The sequence below is a fragment of the Phlebotomus papatasi genome, chromosome 1 (assembly GCF_024763615.1).
Source record: "Phlebotomus papatasi isolate M1 chromosome 1, Ppap_2.1, whole genome shotgun sequence".
NCBI lineage: Eukaryota > Metazoa > Arthropoda > Insecta > Diptera > Psychodidae > Phlebotomus > Phlebotomus papatasi.
Window position 1 is genome coordinate 84097083 of NC_077222.1, and position 17006 is coordinate 84114088.

Below are 17006 nucleotides of genomic sequence, written 5' to 3' on the forward strand. Positions count from 1 at the left end.
AGTGATGAAAAGTCGGGGGGAGAAGAGGAAATCTAGGAAAGGTGACTGAAAAAAAAATCGGTCCTAATGCTTTTAACACACATTTTAGATCAGGAAAATTGCATAGTCAAAATTTACATCCCTTTCTTTCTATAAAGCTTTGCATATGGCTATCTTACTCTTTCGCACTCTTCTTCTTCTTTTGAACATCACACTAAATTAAAATTACTTTAGTCGAAGACCGAAAGACTGTGATAGACTTCTGCAAAGTTTTTGAGGAAGGGACGCGAATTTTGATTTCATGAAATTTTATCGATCTTAAAGGTGTGCCGGAGCCATAAGAGCTCTTTAATCCTACATTCCAAGTTCAACCGGAAAAGCTAGAAGGAAAATACGTGGCCCCAATGTAAATTTAAGACAAAAGATCGTTCACGGAGATTTTTGCATTAACCACAGATCGACAAAGGAGCCTAGTGTTTCTGACTACGATTCGAGACTAACTAAGTGGACAGAACTTGGAAATTTTCTCAATAAAACAGGCTCCCCTAACACTTTCGTCTGCTTTAGAACTTTGGGTATCCATGCAAAAAAGTTCTTTTTTTAGACTATTTAGTAGCGACAAAAACCGATTCTTGTGCATGATTGGAAACTATAAGGATGTCCAAATCTTTCTGCAGAATCCCAATTAACTCCTGCGCTAAGATATCTTTGGTCAAAAATCGTGAATTTTCGATTTTGTGCTTCCTTGCAGATATTGTGACTTTTTTTCATATTTCTAAACCAGAATAAGGAAGAACTTCTCAGGGCCAATAAGGATGATAACTAACAATTACAAATTGCATAAATTTGGAAAATAAATATTTAGTAAATTTTGAAGAAAAAAAACTAGTTCAAACCTTTTGGGTACACTCGTCCCCAAAAATCTAGACGTCAAATGTAACGGTTTTTCTTTTGCTTTTTGCTTTGCTTTTTGACACCAACCTTGTAACAAAATTCCAAGCGGGTGCGACATTTTTTGGCATTATGGCCGATGATTTTGATACTTGGCAACGCGGGAGATTGCTTTCAGGGAAGTTTTGACCGTTTTCTCTGATTTAAATGAATTCTGATTGTCCAGGAAGTACAAATAGACTCTCTAAAATTCGGGCATTTGGGACCGAAATGTCAGCCGAATTAGAGGGAAATTCGTGCGACAAACTTTTCGAAATGCAACGATTTTTTGTTCATCTGCATGCACATATTAAGTTTACGTACTCATATTTATTGTAAATTTCATGAAAATTCCTTAATAATACAAAATCACTTCATAACTAAGACAAACCGTGGCAAATTTAAGGATATTTGCTTCATTCGATAATTGCAGTCAAACTTGAAAAATGGCGACAAACTTTTTTCGAATTTAACTGCCGCCGAATTAAAAAGTAGCCCGATCTTAAAAGAGCCGAATTAGCGAGAGTCTACTGTATCTTTTAGACTCTTGAGAAAGGTCTTGAGGTCATCATTCATAACACGATCACTTAACAAGCTTGGTTTGTCATTTGTTCGTAAAGTTTTGCCAAATAAACAAAAATGTACGAACAAATGTTTGTAAAAGAACAAAAAATGCTCGTCAAGCGATTATGTTCCGAACAAAGTTTGTAAAAAAAGTATAAACTTTTACGAACATTTTTGTAGGTTATGAGATTTATGAGCATTTCGAAAGTCCCCAGTTATGAAGGATTTCACAAAATATTTTTCTTTGTGTATGTTTTTTTTAAATAAATGTGATTCATCGCTCCTTTATTTTAAAAACTAGGGAAAAGTACCTAGTTTTTAAAATACATTGCAAAGTCACATTTAAAGTTGAGAAATATAGGAAAAATTTAGTCATTACGAAGTCTGGGATTGTACGAATCCATGTGCACTTTCCCCTATTTATTTTCTGCCATTATACATTATGTGAAAGAATTTGCAGCAATTAATGGTTATTTGTGTTATCGATTTGTAATAAATTCTCCATATTTGCAGAGTGATTAATTAGTAAAAAGCCCCCATAATATAAAAAAAGAGAGAGAGAGAAATACAAGTGGTTAATAGATGTTGAATGAGAAGCCTATTGTTATTATTTGTCAGTGTGTCACTTCTAAAGAGTGCAATCACCTAAAAAAGCATAGAGAAATGAGTTGAACAAAGTTTGATTTAGTATTTTACTAATGGAACTACTACGGCACCTTGCATACCTCGACGAATCCGCCCCGTTCCTTAACCAACATATATAACCTATACAGATCCAGAGGCTGCTTCGAGATCGTTGGACACGCTGTTATAGGCGATCGACGATCTTCCATAAAGCTCAATAATTTATCCAGCCACACCCGTCGATCTGGATTATCATCCATATCGTAGAGTTTACATAAGCTGTCCGATTTCTTCATATGAAAATGAATTTTTAACAGAAAAAAAACTATTAGTAAAAATATAATAAAATCAATTGAAAACTTATAAATAATGTGATATTCTTATTTAAAAAAAAATCAAGTTAATATAAATAGATATTGCATTAAAGCGTCATGCATTTTACATAATTTAGAGCCAAATACCCTAAAACAAATTGTATAATTTTAATAAAGAAAATTATTATTCGTGGAATATGCGCTGTTAACAGATGAAACAATTGCCAATTGTATATTAATGAATTTTGCAATATTTCACCAATCATTATGCCCAAATTTTCCAAATATAATTTTTTTTGATTTAGTAAATAGAAAGAATTCAAAATATTTTTCTTTTTGTTATTTTATAAAAAAAAACATCGAGAAGCCACGAACCAGAAAAGGTTAATAATTTTGTTATTATACCGTGAAAGTAACAGACAAAAAGCAAAGCCAAATTACTTTTTATCCCTTTCACCGAAGATATTAATATAATATACAAAAGTTAATAAAATGTGAGTTACATATTATATTTTTTTTTAATTAATCGTGAATTAAAATAACTAAATGAGTTAATATATAAAAGAAAAATGTGTGAAATATATTGACAAAATTCAATAAAATAACCACCTTTGTTGATCGGTAAGTTTCCTGTGGAACGTGGCTGTTAAAAACCTGCAATTTATTTTATAACACATGTTGATAAAATAATCTCTTTATCCATAAATAAAACAAAAATATTTGTCTTAATAAAGAAAAAAGAAACAGTAATGTGTAAAATTTTACTTAAAGAATCAGTGCATTTTTCACAATATTTTAAATAAACCATAGTTTAATTTAAAAATAAAGAAAGATTCGAGATTTTCAAATATGATAATATAGTTATAAAAGATTATTCATATAGAAAAATACTAACCGGACTTGCTGGTGTTCTTGACCATGTTGGAGATCCCATTTCAAAATCTTCATGCTGCTGATGAGCACCGGGTGATGCACTTGGTGGCGCTAAGTGGCTCTGATTGTATTGATCACTTTTACGAGATTTCGGTGTCGAACACTGAGGATCTTCAGCAGATGCTGCAATTGGAAAACAATTAAGTATTTTAATGAGAAAACCACTTAAAGAAAGTTCACACAAATTAGATTAGGATCAGAAATTGATAGGTTGACTTTTTAATTGCCCTAAATTACTTGTAAACGTACGACTATATTCTGAAAAAGAATTTGTTAAAATGATATTCTTCTATACAGAATATGTAAAAGTTCTGTTAAATCAACAGACAACTAGATCTTGTTAAAAGTTTGTCAAAATGATGTTCTTTCATAAAAAATGTATGAAAAAGTTTTACCAAATTGGTAAACAACATCCTTTTGACAAAATCTAAACAAGACCTCTTTACAGAAGGTTCTTTTTCAGAGTAAGGTACCTAGTGCAAGTTTGGAAAACTTGAAACATTCCAAAAAGGGCTACACAGAAAACAAATTTTTGTAAAAATGTTCGTAAATGTTTGTGAAATCATATGGCAGACTTACGAAAAGCTCGTAAATCGTATAACCCACAAACATGTTCGTAAAAATTTGTACTTTTTTCACAAACATTGTTTGTAACATGATCATTTGACGAACATTTTTTGTACTTTTACAAACATTTGTTCGTAAATGTTCGTAAACACACAAAAAATGTTCGTAAAACTTTGTCATTTGTTCGTAAATGTTCGTATAATGTTCGACAGGAAAACAAACATTTACGAAGAAATGACAAAATTTTACGAACATTTTTTTTTGGAGACTTACGAAATGCTCATAAATTGTATAACCCACCAAGTTCGTAAAAGTTTGTACTTTTTCCACAAACATTCTTCGTAACATGATCAATTAACATGCATTTCTTCCTCTTTTACAAACATTTGGTCGCAAATATTCGTAAATACGCAAAAAATGTTCGTTAAATATTGTCATTTGCTCGCAAAGTTTTGCCACACAAACGAAAAAGTACGAACAAATTTTCGTAAAAGAACAAAAATGTTTGTTAGATGATGATCATGTTATGAACAATGTTTGTGAAAAAATCACAAACTTTTACGAACTTTTAGTTGGTTATATGATTCACGAGTCTTTTGTATGTTCTCTGTAGCAATTGACAGATTTACAAACAATTTTATTATTTTTATTTCTGTGTGAGCTATAGAAGCCACAAGCTGAGTTTGATTTGCCACACGATCCTAATCAATTACATTGTAACTTCAGTCGATTACTTTCGGAATTGCGAGACGTGAAAACGGTATCGTGTGTACAATTGAACCGGCAGCTCATGGTGTCCACGGATTGTGGTTTATTAGGAGAATCTTGTGAACGTTTTGTTTATTATTAATTGTATTTATGAACAGAGAATCGTCAATCAAAGCATATGACCCTCAAGTCTCTTTAATTTAAATCCCAATATATCCGGTTTTATTGGGACCACAGTGAACCTACTTCATTTTTTGGCAACATCACAAGTGATTTATGACCAGAGCACAATAACTTTTGTTTTGTTTTGTAAACATGTCTAGATCTAGATCAAGATCTCAACTCACTCTCCCTGAAATGTCAAAAATATGTTTACTAAAGAAAAGTTATTGTGCATTGGGCATTACAAATCGAAAAACAACTTTAGATAAAAATATAAATTAGGACGAGAGATAAGTCGATTAATTTTTTAAGGTTGACACCTTATAGTTTAGTTCACAACCGTACGAGGGAGTAAAGTTTTCGTTTTCTTTGATCCAGTGGCTTTCTCCAGTGGTAATAACTCAATTAAGGATAGTAGGGTGAAAGGAACACCTATTGACACTTTAAGAACTAGTGTCAGGACTTATTGATACCCTACTCTGTACCATTTGGAATACGAAATTCGAACATTTATCCTAATAAAAAATGCAGATTAATGAAGAAACGTTATTTAACTTAAATTTTATTGGATGCATTAAATAAATTTCAACATTTTGACAAAAGTGTCAATAGGGCTTCCCTGTCGAAGAGGTGTTCCTTCAACCCTACTTATGAATCTTTTATAGGCGATGAAAACAATATTTATATTTGTGATAAACCTTTTGGATCAGGAAAATTTCATGAAATCAAAATTTCCTTCCTATTCATTCTTAAACGTTTTGCATCTAAGTAACCCACTTTTTTGCACTCTTCTTTTTCTTCTTTTGAACGCCATAACTTTTGAAAAAAACTAGGATTCAATTTTTGATTTCTTGAAATTTTTCTGATACAAAAAGAGTCGGAAACATTACTAAAATGTATTGTTTTTTTTAGTTACATTAAAAATGAGGGTAATAGAATGATTTTAGCCTTAAAATTCTTTTCAAGTTTGCTTTTAACTAAGACAAATCCAAAATGTCAAAGTAACTAGGCATTGAAAGTTAATCATTAATTAATTGAAACGTAATCTTTGAACAGGTACAATTTTGAGCTCAATCTATAATTATTTTGTTTAAATAATCTGCTATCTTTTTTAAAGTTTTGGCTGAACTAAGAAATGGTCGTGTTGGTCATAATAACTCATTTCGTTTCTCTGAAGAACAAAGTTTTGTTAAGCACACAAATGGATCTTGTTAAAATTTTGTAAAAAGGATGTTCTTTATCAATTTGACAAATTTTTTGTCACATTTTATATGGAAAAAAACATCATTTGACAAACTTTTAACAAGATCCAGTTAGCCAATTTGACAAAACTATTCCATATTCTGTATGAAAGTAGAGATGGTAAATTTTCAGAAATTTCACAGCAGTCGCCATCTACTTTAGGCGGAAATTCATGAAATTTCTTGAAATTTACCAACTCTATATGAAAGATGATCCTTTTGACAAACTTCTTGTAAATTTTACAAAACTTTTTTTCCAATTAAATTGAAAAACTTAGTAACTTAGCATTTTAAAATTGTTCAGTATGCCAAAAATTATTCTTGCACTTCTTCAGAAAGATATAGCAGGAAATTTGATGACCAAAATATTTTTTTTGATATATCCCGGAATAGTTAAAAATAGATTGCGACTAACTGAATTCTTTGAAAGAGGATTTGGTAAAGTAATTTTGGAATTAATTTGAGGTAAATTTGGACTTGGTTTGGAATTTAGTAGCCAAACGTATGAGAGCCGGGAGAGATTTTAGTCTGCTATAATAAATGCTGGCACAACATTCCATGAAGGAACAAGGCCTCCCCGAAAGGGGATTTCTAGACATGCATTATTATATTTTTTCTTGTACGGGATGAGGTTGTCAGTCCCATGCCCGTGGAATCAAGTGCAGTGAAGCTCACTGGATGAAATCCGAACACCTTTAACGCCAGAAAAATTCCTGGTGACCTAAAGGGGATTCGAACCCGGGACACTTGCATCATAGAGCGAGTGCTTCTGCTACATATATTCTGCTGTTTCAGGACAAAATTGTCCTTCCGGTGAGCGACGGTGAGGTGGTTTAATCCAAATTTAAAACACTCAAGGTTCCAGAGCTTTCGACACTATATCGTGTCTTCTTCAGTGGTTCTTGGTTAGTCTATTATTTTGGATATTGTCACTATTTTTGTCTAAATTTACACTGATCAGATTGGAAACAACAGTTGGGATGCTATATATAATTAGAGAGAGATATATTCCTTACCTGCAGAAGCATTTGAAAGCGTACTCTGTTGACTGGCCTCATCAAGTGGTGCACCATCGGGACCAGTAGTTACTAATGATGTCACCGGATGCGATCCAGTCGGTCCCGATGAACTAATACCATTATCCTGGGGTCCTTCGGGTGTTACACTGCCATCTGAATGACTATTGGGACCACCTGGAGCACCAGAACTTGGCGTTGGTGTACCCCCAACAACGACTGTTGGTGTATTTTGTGGTGCCGAAGATGGTGGTCCCATACTACCTGTCGGTCCCATTGGTGGACCCATATGATGTGGCGGACCCATTGGTGGATGCATACCCGGTCCATTCCCATAGCCCTGTGGCGGTGTTGGGCTCTGGGCACCCACGTAGCCACCCTTGTGCTGTAGATGCTGCTTCAAGTAGTTGAGTGGTCGTGGGGAGCCTCCTGTTGGTGGCCCTGGAGGTGGCGGTGGGGCATTCTTTCCACCTGGTTGTTGTTGTTGCTGCTGTTGTTGTTGCTGTTGTTGTTGTTGCTGCTGCTGCTGCTGCTGTTGTTGTTGCTGCTGCTGCTGCTGCTGCTGCTGTTGCACATGATTTCCCATCATACCACTGCCCGGCTGTGGAGCCGGTGGACCCCAATTTTGCTGATAAGGCGGAAACTGAGAATGTGGTCCAACGTGATTGGGCATCGGCCTGCCCGGATACTGACCCGGACCCGGTGGCATACTATTCGATGGTGGCGGTTGTCCTCCTGGACCTGGTCCATAACTTCCAGGATATTGAGGACGAGGTGAGTAATTTCCTAAAGGAAAAAAATATAAGTCAGTTTTTGTGAATTTAGACCCGGAGATGTCATCTTTATCCACCTGGAGAATACTGTTGAGATTGTGGCGGATATGGAGACATATTTTGAGGTCCAGGTCCTGGTCCAGGTCCAGGACTAGGTCCCATTTTGTAACCACCATGCATATGAGGTGGGGGCGGTGGTGGTGTTTGGTAGCTGCCCTGAGCTGCTGCCATTGCTGGCGATTGTTGCTGTTGCTGCGGTTGATTCGTTCCAGGTGCCGTTGGTGGACGAACAGGTGATGTTGCAGGATCCAGCGGTGGTGGCTGTGATTGCTGCTGATGCTGCTGTTGCGATGAGCTATTTTGCGTACTCTGAGGTGCTTGACTTGGAACCTGAGAATGACTACTAGAAGGACGTGGTGGCATCTGAACGTTTTGCTGACCTATTGAAGCACATTATGCAAAAAAACCAAAATTGAATATCAGGAATATGCGGAATTTAGCTCAAATAGAGGAAAAACTATCACTTCTGCTCTTCCTCATATTTCACACATAAAATTTATGAGGCATTAGAAAAACATTAAATTAGCATTTTTGTCTTTTCATCATAACATAATAGAGAGCTTAGTTAGAGAGTCTCCTGTTGGTTTTTCACCGGAATTTAACAAATTAAATAGCAAGTAGGGGAAGTGTGCCAAATTTCGGCCAGCTTCTAATTTCGGCCACTTTGAGTGTAATTTCGGCCATGGAAATAAATTAATTAAAATTATATATGTTATCTTCGAATAGTCAATGAATTCATTTTGCTTTTAAATATTTATTCATTTTAGGATATATAAACAGAAAGACTTAAATTTTAGGTATAATTTGCATTTAGGGTAGAGTAAGCCCTTTTCGCCACCTTAAGGTTTTATCCCCTTGTAATTCTTACAATTTTTGTCGAAATAAAATGAAATTTTCTGTACAGATGCTTTGAAGCATTGTCTCTCTATTAAACCAGGAGACTTCCCGGGAAGTTCTGGGCATCTAGTTGAAAAAATACATTTCCTACAGGAATGTATGTTTCAGTACTTTTCGCCACCTTGTAAACACTTTTTCGCTACTGTGTAAGCACTTTTTCGCCACTTGTTTTTAATTGATTTTTAAGAAACAGCAGCTTTCGGAAACCCCCAAAAGTACAAGGCGCAGTACTTTTCTTTTATTTATCACCGATACCAGACAATTACTAGAGTATTTCGAATAATTTTTGCACATTTTTTATTTCCGACAAAAAACAATTGAAAATTACGCATGTTTCAACTAAATTCCACGAGGTGCGCCACTTGTAAAATGCTTGGAAAAATGAGTGGCGAAAAGTACTTACACAGCCGAAAAAAGTAAGCCCTTTTCACCACATCTGAATTTAATTAACTTTTTTAGATAACGTTATTATAAATGATATTATAATAAAGTTTAGTTAATAAGAGATTGAGTTTCAGTGAAAAATATCAAATACTCTATAACAAAAAACACAAAATAATGCAAGATAATTTCTCTTAGCGTTGATAAGTTTCTTAAGAACTCCATATTTTTTTTTGGTAATTGTTCATCATGTCGAGAATTTCTCTTAATAATTTGCAAATAATCTATTCGGCAAAGAACCTAATATGGTTTTCTGATCCGTTGGACTAGAGGTCACGAAATAATACTCAATTCGTAGTTCCATGAGCTTATAATTCCCTTAAAAAGTGATTTTATATGTAGGTGGCGAAAAAGTGCTTACTGGCGAAAAAGTACTGACTCTACCCTACATTGCGTTGTAAAAACTCAGTGTGGAAAGAGTCTTACAAAAAATGTGACAGATCGATTGTGTTTCTAGCAGTTCTACGATTTGTGGTGAAGTGCAAAAGGTTTTCCTTCGGTGTTTTTCATGAAAATTGATTAGTTTTCATTAAAGATTGTTTCTGTTTGTGTTAATAGTGAATCAATCTTTAAATTTCGGGTGAAATTTCCCAGCTGGATCCTTTATTTCGCGTAAAAATGTATATACTTTGTGAGCGTCTCTTCGATGAGGTAGTGTTGCCTTTTCCGGCAACATCTTTTGCTTTCCAAAATTTCTTATTCATTTTGTGTTTTTTTTTCAATTTCTGAGTTCTACAATGTCCAGAGAAAAAAAAAAACATCGCTTCTATGAAAAAGATGATGTGGAAAATGCCTTGGAAGAGTTCAGAAAGGGCAAATTGCTACGGGACTCTGCGCGTAAATTTGAGATGCTACTCTTCAGGTCTTCAGGACAAATTACACGGAAGATCTCAGGGCTAGTGGGTCATATAAACGTATTAAACTAAATACTAAACTCGTTCCGTTTGAAGTTTTGAAATTTTCCATCCATTGCTTCACAAAAAGTGGCCAGAAAAAAGGTGGCCGGTATTTCACTCAAAGAGGCCGGAACCCAAAGAAATGTCCATATTATTATTAACTTTTCAATATTTTAGGAAGAGATTTAAAGAAAACAAAGATGATAAACTAGTTTTCAAAGGTTCCACACAACCTTCCCGAAAAGGAAGTAATAAAAAATATCAATATGAATTAAAAATATTGCATTTCAAACGTAGGACTTCGGTGCTTATATGCAACTATGCCGAAATTTGGCACACTTACCCTATATTTTAGCAAAAAGGAAAGAAGGAATTCTATGAGAGTGTGTGATGTGAAATGTGCAATTTCGTGGCGCACGCGTTTCATTACCATCATTGCCAGACGAACGACCTCATTTTTAATTAAATGCCATATTATTATTATGAAGAATGCTTCTACTTCTCTTATTCGCCGACAATAATTTGATACACGTGCGTTCATTTTAAGTTTTTTTTTATTGCTACACACTGTTTTGCAAACTTATACATATATACTGAAAGATTATCTATACATCAACTCTGTATTAATATAAAGGTTGATGAATGTGCTGTGCATACGTATATACCTGTAATTTGCAATTAATTCATTTGAATTAATTAGGCGAAACTATGATAATCACGTAACTGAACTCAAAATTTATCTGATCAATCTAATGCATCTAATGCCGTCCCTTTAATGTTATCAATAATTCTATACAGCATCTTGTATATATGATAATTCTCTTAATTGCTTTTGAAGCATTAATAACCTTCCAATACAATATTCTAAGAATTCAATAAAATGCCAACATCTTAAAGACAGAGAGTAATTTTACCAATTTTATATTCTATTGTTGGACATTCTCTTTGTTATTCACCGCCTAGAATTTCTGATTGAGGTGTGGATTCAATTTCTTCGTCTTGATTAAAACTAAACATTAGGTAAAGATAGAGATTGACGTCTCTTCTGAAAATCTTGTCCATTACATTTTCCCGAGTTGAACATTTTCCCCTGAATCTGACCTCTAAATATTTTACTTGCTTCGTCCTCTTTCATAACTTCAGAAAGTTTATAGCATAATTTCGCTTGTTAGAATATCTTTAATAGGTTTTGCTATTTTTAAAGCTACAATTATGTCGCAATTATGTGCAAAACGTTTAGGAAAATTACTTTTCATATTTTTTCTTCAAAAATTCTATCTAATTTATTACTACCAATTGCGCTTGTTATTAGTTCAGTTGAAACATCCTATACCGTTGAATATTCCAGATTTATCTTTATACTTAGCATTAAACTAGCTTCTTATCTGGATAATAAAACGGTTTTTAATTAGTAAAATAGTTTACAGAACCAAATTCTAATGAGAATGTTATCAAATTTTTCTGTAACTACCCAGCGTTAATAAAAAATTGTCGGAGATAAAAAGGACACTTATTCCTAAAAAAAAAAGAATATAAAAACATGAAAAAAAAATCTTATTTTGATTGAAACTTTCCAAAGTATCCAAATGCGTTACCAAAAATCGTAATTAAAATGAAAATATGTTTTTTGTGACTTCAAATTGATTAAATTCACTTTTTAAAATAGTAGGTGAGATTGTTAAGAATCTCACCTAATATTAAAGATTATTGTTTAAGCGAAAAAACTCGTTTGAAACTCGAACTCCACCCATAATCAACATAAATTTTGTGATTTTTAAAAGGGTTTGTCTCTAGAATATCTAATTAACTGAATACTTCTTTTTGCCAATCAACAATCTATAAGTTTATTAATAATTTGTTTTTGTCCAATTTCACTACTTTATTAAATTTATTACATTTCTGTTGTTATACTTGCTAATAATTTCCTTGACTAGTGCTGTTAACTGTTGCTTAGTATCAGTGTAAGGAATTACTTATCCTTGAACTAATCTAAACTGACAATTACCAGCAGAAATTTAACACTTACTATCAAGTTGAAATCTATCTTGATTAACATTTGAAGATCCTCTGATATTCTAGTCTCACTAGTCTCTCACTAGGTCTAGTCTCACTACTAACTATACATTTTTAGGAGAAAGAGATAAGCAACATTCCGGTAATTTCAGTACAGTAAGATTTTGATGAGGAAATGAACTCTGAAAAATGGTACTTGATTTACTGAAAATACTTAAATGCTACATTTCTGATGAACAAGTACCGCTAGTAGTAAGATTTAACTGCTAGTCATGACTAAAAGCTCTTCAGAATTGATCCTATCTGACCTAATTAATGAGGAGATGAAAAAAGAATTCTGCGGTGTTCAGGTTATGTTTAATAATGTTTCGGATGAAAATTTGAGACATCAAAAAGCACAAAACGAAATTTCTCCACCATAGGGTAAGTGTGCCTAATTCCGGCCAGCTTGCAATTTCGGCCACCTTTTTTGTTCCTCGAATTTCCATGAACTTTTAGTTTTTACATACTCTAGAGATTATGCAATGCAAAAGAATAACAAAAAATGTAGCTTCGACAAACGAGATGACGTGAAAAGGCATTGGAAGAATTCCTGATGGGCAAGGAACTATGAGAATGAAGGTGGCCGAAATAGGGCACCAAAGCTATGTTTACATTTTTATTCATTTTAAAATGTATTAGGAATGATTTTAGAGTAAATAAAGACAGTAAACTCTTTACAAGGTTCCAAGCAACACTCTTTCAGAAGAAGGAACAAAAAATATCAATTTGTATTTAAAATATTACATTTCAAACTTGAGACTTTGACGCTTGCATGCAACTATGCCGAAATTTGGCACACTTACCCTAATTCAAGACGCTCAAGACAAAATAATTTTGTCTATACAATGTTAAAAGCGCACTTGTTTATGTTTTCAATAAAAGGCAATTGACTGTCCACCAGACTGTGATCAGAATCTAAGCACAAAGTTTTTTTTTATTTGGTTAGATACACTTACGACTTAAACCGAGAAGCGGCTTAAGGTGGTCTTCAGACTAGAGATTTAGCCCAGTCTCTGAAAGTCTCAAAATCTTAAATAGCAACCAATTTTATTGATTTTTTCAGTGTCTAATGGATCATACAAATTCATGACACATTATACTTCATAATCTTATCAGAACTGAATAGGTGTATGTATGACATATAGAATTATAGGATTTGCTTGTCACTTGCCTTTCGTTTGAATTTTCTATCCGGAGTTTGAATATTATTGTGATATAATGTAATACAAGAATCGAGATCTCGGCAATGCCCCCAGACACTGACCTTCACCAATTTGACCCATTTTATTTGCATGTTAACTCAGAAAATCTTAGTGAAATGACGTCATTCACGTAATATTGCATAAGAGTAAATAAGAAATTCAAACACTTTTCAAATTTCACAGTCAATTAATGTTATGTATTTGCGTCAAAATTTCACTTGAAGTATATCTTTCTGTAGTCGGTTCTCTCATCTCTACCTTTTATGTGCATGTGGAATTTCACATTATTGGCATTATTTATCATGAAAAAAATGAGATACATTATTTACACTTGTAAGAAAATAACCTGTAATAAGTTATTATGGTGAACGAGATTGACTACGAAAAAAAATCGTTGAACCCTATGTGTAGACAATCACAGTTATATAAACACAAAAATATTATACATCTACTTAAGAATACGACAAATGATTGGATATTCATTTGTTTTTGCAAATAGTACTGAAATAATTTATGTATATAACATTGACTCTATAAATACATTAGTAGTATAAATAATACAAAGCTGCGTTATAAACAGACTTGAGAAGAAGAACAAATGTGTGACAAATAGCAGAGAAATGCACGAAAAAAAAGGAATTAAAATTAAATGAGAACAAATTACGTGAAGTCGAAGAGTAAAAATATGCATGGAATTTTACTGAAGAATTTCATTCATGATTCCCATTATCATAATTATCAATGAAGTTGAGGCAAAAGTGGATATAAGTATATATATTGTGTATAAATGTACATCACGACGACGTCATCCACATTAATCGTATATACACATATCTATCTATAATGGGATGTATGTATAATAAAATATACACGTAACACGACTTTATTTATAGCTTTTTCAACATATACCACACATTATAATCGTCGCAAACAGTAAATTGATTCAGTATAATGTACATAAGAATATATGTTGTACAAGAAGGAATGGCATGTGGTTGAATTGCAACTGGAATTGAATGTGTTATTATTTATAATACAAAAGTTGCATTTTGTCGTTTTTTTCATCTACATATCTTAATTTTTTATCTACTTAATTTTTTACTATAAATACACTCCTTGATGAATAACAATTAGTTCAATTGTAATAGAGGAAAAGTGAGATAATTTACAGGAAAACTAAAATTTGAGGAATAAAGCTTTCAAGAAAAATTAGTATTACTTGGATTACTTGCATTTCAAGGGGTAACTCATATTGAGAAACCCTCGTTAATTGTCAGAGAAACGCTTCGCGAAACCCGAAAAACCCACTTTTTGCATCGCGAAACCCGAGAAACCCAAGAATTGCATCGCGAAACCCGAGAAACCCAGTGTCTGCATCGCGAAACCCGAGCGAGAAACCCAATTTCTGCGTCGCGAAACCCGAGAAACCAGAAACCCTTGTCAGAAAAAATGGGAATGAGTTACCCCTTGTTGCATTTGCATTTTTTTCTATTCAGCATAAAAATCTTATACAACCTTAAACTAATATGCATGTGAAGATTTTATAACGGAAATAATACAACAAGAAGAAAAAGAAAGATATCTTCTGAACTTAAATTTTATCATGATCTGATAGTGGTAAAATAGAGAGCAAGAGGAAATTATTTTTTATATATGTGAAAAAACGTGCACATCAAATTAAACAGCTTTTAGATAGATGAAAATTATTGATAGAAATAATAAAACTAATACTATTTCATTATGCAGTTGAGAGATGTAAGAAAGAAATAGTTGAGTTGATTTTCAGGCATTTATCAGATAAAATAATTTAAAAATCTAAAGATAATGATCTCTTCAGACTTTACATTTAGTCCTATGGCTTAAAGCCGGCTTCAGACGTGAGGCTCATGCCATTTTATCGTTATTGCGTTTATTGCCCTAGACAGACTTACGGCTTAACCCTTTAAGGACGATTGGAACACCGGTGTCCCATAAAGAAAATAATTATTCCTGACTACCTAAAGTTATTTTTTTCTTGTATTTATATGTAATTGCAAAGTAGAAGGTTGAGGGAATCTAGGATATTTTTTGCAAGTCTTCACCTATTTGCTATATGATAAATATTTAATCTTAAAAAATGACGAATTTTTAAATTCTCATACTGAAAATTAATTATTTTTTATACTTTCATTTTTTTAAGCAACACCGTTTTGGAAAAGGAAACTATTTTTCGTCATAGTGAAAATTATCAGTCATTTGTATTGTCAGAAAAATTACTTAAATTTTTGGGCTATTTTTGTCCCTATCGTTCATAGAGACAAAAAATACACCAAATCAGACTCTATTTGCTTTTCGAAATTTAGATGTAAGACGTTTTACAAGTTCTGTTCATCGGTTTCATTTTTATTGCTGATTTTCGGTCAGCGAAAACCATCTCGTCGTTAAAGGGTTAAACCTAGACACAGCTTAGTGGGATACTGATGGGAATGTAGTCGAATTATTATTTTGATTTTATGTTAAAGCGTTTCACGGCATAAGCCGTAAGTGTGTTTAGCACATAAGATGACTTAATTGGTGACTGAGGAGAAGCCAAAAACCTTTCAGTCCTTAGGTGCTGGACACACTTACACCGAGAGACGTCTTAACGTAATTTTAATCAAAATAATTATTAAATTATATTTCCATCAGTTTCTGACTAAGACTTAGCTTAATCTTACTGTGTTATCACACTAGCACATTAAAATTTTAATATGGTTCACATTAATTGTCGCTGGTGAGAGTTCAAATGTGTAATTTGTGTGTTTGAATCATTTTATATTCAAAATTTGAACTATTTGTTGATAAAAAGGTAGACTTGGCCCGCAAAATTTGATATAAATTGATTTATAGCATTAATGCGAAAAATTAATGCGATTTTCACTTTAATTTTTTAATGTGAAAAATATTTATGCTTTAGGTAAATTTAAACTTATTTTTGCAGGCCAAGTCCAGTTCTTTATCAATAAATAGAAAAACCCCAAATATTAAGTGACTCAAAGACACAAATAATATATTTGGACGCTGACAAGCGACAATTAATGTGAATCACATTAAAATTTTAATGTGCAAGTGTGATAACGCCGTTAAACTAAGCTTTTTTGAATTAGCTAGTGGGAAACTAATATGTAAGGAATTTACATTATACAGGCTTCAAACCTAAGTCTTAGCTCAATTTTTCTAATTTCTGGTCATTCAGGATATTTAGGACAATTTTGACTCAGCCTTGAATATTAAAGTGGTGGTCTGGCCTATCATTATTATTTATGGACGAACTGCACCAAGAAAGTCATAAACTAAATTCTGTATAAACTAAAAATTGTCCCGATAAAAAGTAAGTGTCCCATTTGACGTAATCATCCAAATCATTTAATCAATATTGTACTTGATGTCATAATAAATCCAACTAAACAGTGAAAGAGAAAGGACATATAGTTGAATCAAACTGTAATGATCAGATTGTACTGCAATCTCATAAAATACCACTCACAACTGTTCTCGTGAAGAAAGCAGAGAAAGTGAAATTGATTCCTCCATCGGTGTTGATGCACTGATTTTTTTTCATCACATGTTGTGTGCATTTTGAACACTTTCAGGTCTCTTTTTTTTCGTGAAACATATAAACTACT

General features: G+C 33.1%; 1 protein-coding gene across 7 annotated transcripts in view; it reads right to left on the reverse strand.

Moving 5' to 3' along the window:
* LOC129810435 (trithorax group protein osa-like) overlaps positions 1-17006 on the reverse strand; it is a 165220-nt gene that overhangs the window by 19090 nt on the left and 129124 nt on the right. For 3 of the 7 annotated variants that reach the window (XM_055860918.1, XM_055860913.1, XM_055860915.1), the window contains 5 exons: positions 7889-8251; positions 7039-7824; positions 3307-3467; positions 3021-3065; positions 2190-2387 (listed from right to left, as the gene is read on the reverse strand). In XM_055860918.1, the coding sequence (XP_055716893.1) occupies positions 2190-2387; positions 3021-3065; positions 3307-3467; positions 7039-7824; positions 7889-8251 (1553 nt within the window). The remainder of the gene's footprint in view (positions 1-2189; positions 2388-3020; positions 3066-3306; positions 3468-7038; positions 7825-7888; positions 8252-17006) is intronic. The other 4 variants (XM_055860919.1, XM_055860914.1, XM_055860917.1 and 1 more) reach the window with 3 other exon arrangements.